At 31.3% G+C, this 3,724-nt stretch overlaps 1 protein-coding gene across 1 annotated transcript; it reads left to right on the top strand.

Annotated features, from left to right (window-relative positions):
* LOC131614753 (uncharacterized) lies at window positions 1-3,047 on the top strand. Its single transcript, XM_058886308.1, has 4 exons — window positions 1-620; window positions 1,517-2,189; window positions 2,297-2,446; window positions 2,721-3,047. The coding sequence occupies exons 1-4, from the start codon at window positions 1-3 to the stop codon at window positions 3,045-3,047; spliced, it is 1,770 nt and encodes a 589-aa protein (XP_058742291.1).
* The last annotated feature ends 677 nt before the right edge of the window (window positions 3,048-3,724 follow it).

Genomic DNA, 3,724 nt, shown 5'->3' with positions numbered 1-3,724 from the left:
ATGAATACCGTTAAGAAACTCAAGAGTGAGTCGACTGAGTTGCCTGATTGTGTTATATCGCATATCTTTTCCAAGTTAAGTTTGAAGACTTTGGTGAAAACCAGTGCTTTGTCCAAACAATGGTATCACGAATGGGAATTAAGGAAGGACCTCAATTTTGATCTTCCTAACATCTTTGACTATAATACAGTTCCAGTGTTACTAAAAACCCTTCCACTCTTTCAACACCTTCAATCTCAATTTGCTGCAAGTTTAGATAATTTCATGCAGAAATACCATGGTGACATGATCAGTTCAATCCGAGTAAATTTTCCATTAGGTGTCGATCATACTTATGCCATTGATGGATTGATTCACAAAGGAGTTCTTAAGGGTGCCAATCGTATTGAGCTCCTCTTCGGATATGATACTGATTTAAAAATACAGCCATACAAATTTTTATTTCCTTTCTTGTCTGGCACTAGTTCTGTGACATATCTGCACCTACAGAACTGCCACATAGCAGCACCTATGAAATTTTCTGGATTGAAGAATTTGAGAACTCTTGTGTTGCATCTCGTTCCTTTGAAGCAGAGTATGTTTCGGGACCTGTTTTTTAACTGCATCCATCTTGAGAACTTCACTCTTAACTAAGGGTGGCAATTAAATCCATTAAGCAATTATCCATCCAATCCATCCACTAAATAATCCATCCAATCCATCCATTTGATAAAATGTTAGTTAATGGATTGGATTCAATCCATCCATTTAAAGTCATGGATGAATCTAATCCATCCAATCTATTCTTACAATCCATTGGATTGTATTCTTTAAAAAAATTCCTATTACAGTATTACTCTAATTTAATCTTCTTTATTTTGTTTCTGCAATTAATTTTGTCTTAATTTTGTCTGCATTAAAAATATAAAATAAAATCATAATTTATCTTTATGAATCCAATTCAATAAAGCTTATCTTGTAATATAAAATTGAAATAGTAATTTATCTTTATGAATTCAATTCAATGGTGCTTATCGTCAATTTTGCTCCTTTGTATTCCTTTTGTACGACTATAGTAATTCAGATATCAATGATATCTTAAACAGTATAAAATTTAGTACAGATCATTATTACATGTTTACCGTAAAAGACTATAAAATCCAATTTTCTTATGTTTGTGTGCTTATCAACTTTTATATATATATTTAGAGGGAGATAATCATGTCATTTAAAAAATATTATGGTTAAAAAATTTAGTTTAGAGAAGATATTATGAAAGATACTTTTTGATTAAATATTAAAAATAAAATAAATATTTAGTAATAAAATGAATTATATTAATTTTATGGATGGATGGATATCCATCCATTGAAAATTTGTTAATGGATGGATCGGATGGATTATATTGTTAATGGATGGATTGGATTGGATTTTTTAAAGGACATATTAGTGGATTGTCAATGGATTAATGGATTTGTTTGATCCATCCATTAACAATCCAATCCATATCCATCCAATCCATCCATTTTGCCACCCCTACTCTTAACGAATGTACCTTCTTATCTGATTTAAGAATAAGGAGTACAACATTGCTTCATTTGAACATTGACTGCGGGCGTATCATTACAAAGGCCACAAATGCGAGAAAAATTGATATCATTGCATCTAATCTCTTATCCATTGAATATTCTTCAAAGTGTATCTATTCAAGCAGATTGCACATATTGAACATTAAGTCTCATACCTTATCCCAGTTTAACTACAGATGTATTCAAATTTCTAAACTTGTTAACTTTTCTGGACTGAAAAATGTGACAACAATTGTGTTGGATGGACTCCGTGAATATCTTCAAATTGATGTCGTAACTCTTTTGTTTTCCAAATGTCCCCAATTTGAAGATGTCACCTTTAAGGAATGCGATTTCTGGTGTGATATGAAACTTATCAGTTCAAAGCTGCGTAATTTGAGCATAATTGATTGTCACTTTCGGAATCATGATTCTCATAAGATAGATATTGATGCTTTGAATCTCTCATCCTTTGAATATAGAGTTCACAATTGCACGAGGCCCATAATCTCTGTCGAGGCTCCAAAGTTATTGAAGGTTTTTTGGGATGCAGGTATCGGAGAGATAAATGTATATAGCTTTGGTACAATTGCAAAATTACATCAGGTTGAGAATTTAACTATGAATATGGGGTTTTCACAGGTGAGTCACTCAAAACCCATACATACTAGTTTATATTTACGTGTCTCTCACTCTTAGGTATCCTTTAATTGCTTTTAATTCACTTTAAATGTTACTTGTGTAATCAGATAACCAAGTTAACGAAGGATGTGGTTGGATTTCAAAATCTTAGACATTTGGAATTATTTATTGTTGGTCCATATAATCCTAATATGGATTACTTTTGGATTTTAGATATTGCAATGGCTTCTCAGCATCTCCAAAAACTTTCTCTAACAGTGAGCTATCCAACCTTATTCTCCATTTTTTAATATGTTACAATTTACCTTTTTTATACAAATATTATTTCTAAATAGTCCTATGTAAATCAAGCTTATGAAATTAAACTTAACTTGAACTATAAGTTTCATTTTCCTTATTTAATATTTACTCCAATTTGTTGAAATTTGCACCTATTTTAAGCTCTGTATTTGTTATATATGCCTGATAAAATTTTATAATGTTTGTGTATTTAAATATATTTTAATATTATGATTATTGTTCTATTTTCAGATTAAAAATGGACATACGAAAATATCACATTTGGTTGGAGCTCAGAGACAAAGAAGAAAGTATGTCAGGTTTTTTCACAATGGTTTAAAATATGTGGAATTACATGGCTGTGTTTGCTCCATAAATGTAATTGAGTTAGCAACTCATCTATTGAGGAGTGCGGTTTTGCTTAAGAAAATTACTTTCAGTTCTCGTCACAATTCCTATATAGGTGCTGGAGCATGGACTAACAAGGGCTCCAATGGTTGTTGTTGGTTTGAACGGAATCTTATTCATAAGCATCTTAAAGATGAAGTAAATGAACAATGTCAACTCGTGATTTTGTAGTGTATGATATTTATTTATAATGAATTATGCCATGTTTCTGTTACTAGTTCATTCTTTCCTTCCAACATTGTATGATTTACATTGATTTGAATTACAATATTATTGAAAGATCTTATTCAATCCACAACTGAACTCTTGGAAGGATCAAGGATCCCACTATTCAATAATTAATGGTCATCAATATGTTAAGAACAGACTTTCATTTTCTGAATTGTAGTTGTTGAGCAAAGCGTCATGAAATTGAATGGTATGATGTTTAACATATCATGTTCATGTCATGCTAGAGCGCTTTAGGTCATGTTTACCTTGTTGACATTAAACTTCATGTTAGAACTGGCACAATGAGGAAATTAGTGATTGAACTCTTGAGCACTTGTTCGTTGAGCCTTCAGTGCTGTGTTGTTTAACACCTAAAATATTATATCATACATTAAATCAGTTATCATACAGAAGTGGACAAAATAAAAATTGGTGTTGGAACGACAAAAGTCGAAGAAAAATTTGATCGATCTATTGAGAAGTTGATGTTGAAATATTAAACTTGATTTGGGCCTCTTTATTATTTGGTATTTTGGGCTTAGTTATTTTGGGCTTAGATAATTTTGGATAGTGTTTCTAGAGAATTCTTGTAGTGTTTGGAGTGTCTAGATATTTCTTATGGTTGTAATATTCTCTAG

The sequence above is a fragment of the Vicia villosa genome, linkage group LG6 (genome assembly GCF_029867415.1).
Source record: "Vicia villosa cultivar HV-30 ecotype Madison, WI linkage group LG6, Vvil1.0, whole genome shotgun sequence".
Lineage (NCBI taxonomy): Eukaryota > Viridiplantae > Streptophyta > Magnoliopsida > Fabales > Fabaceae > Vicia > Vicia villosa.
Note: the sequence above shows the minus strand (reverse complement) of the source record. Positions and strands in the feature narration are given on the sequence as shown.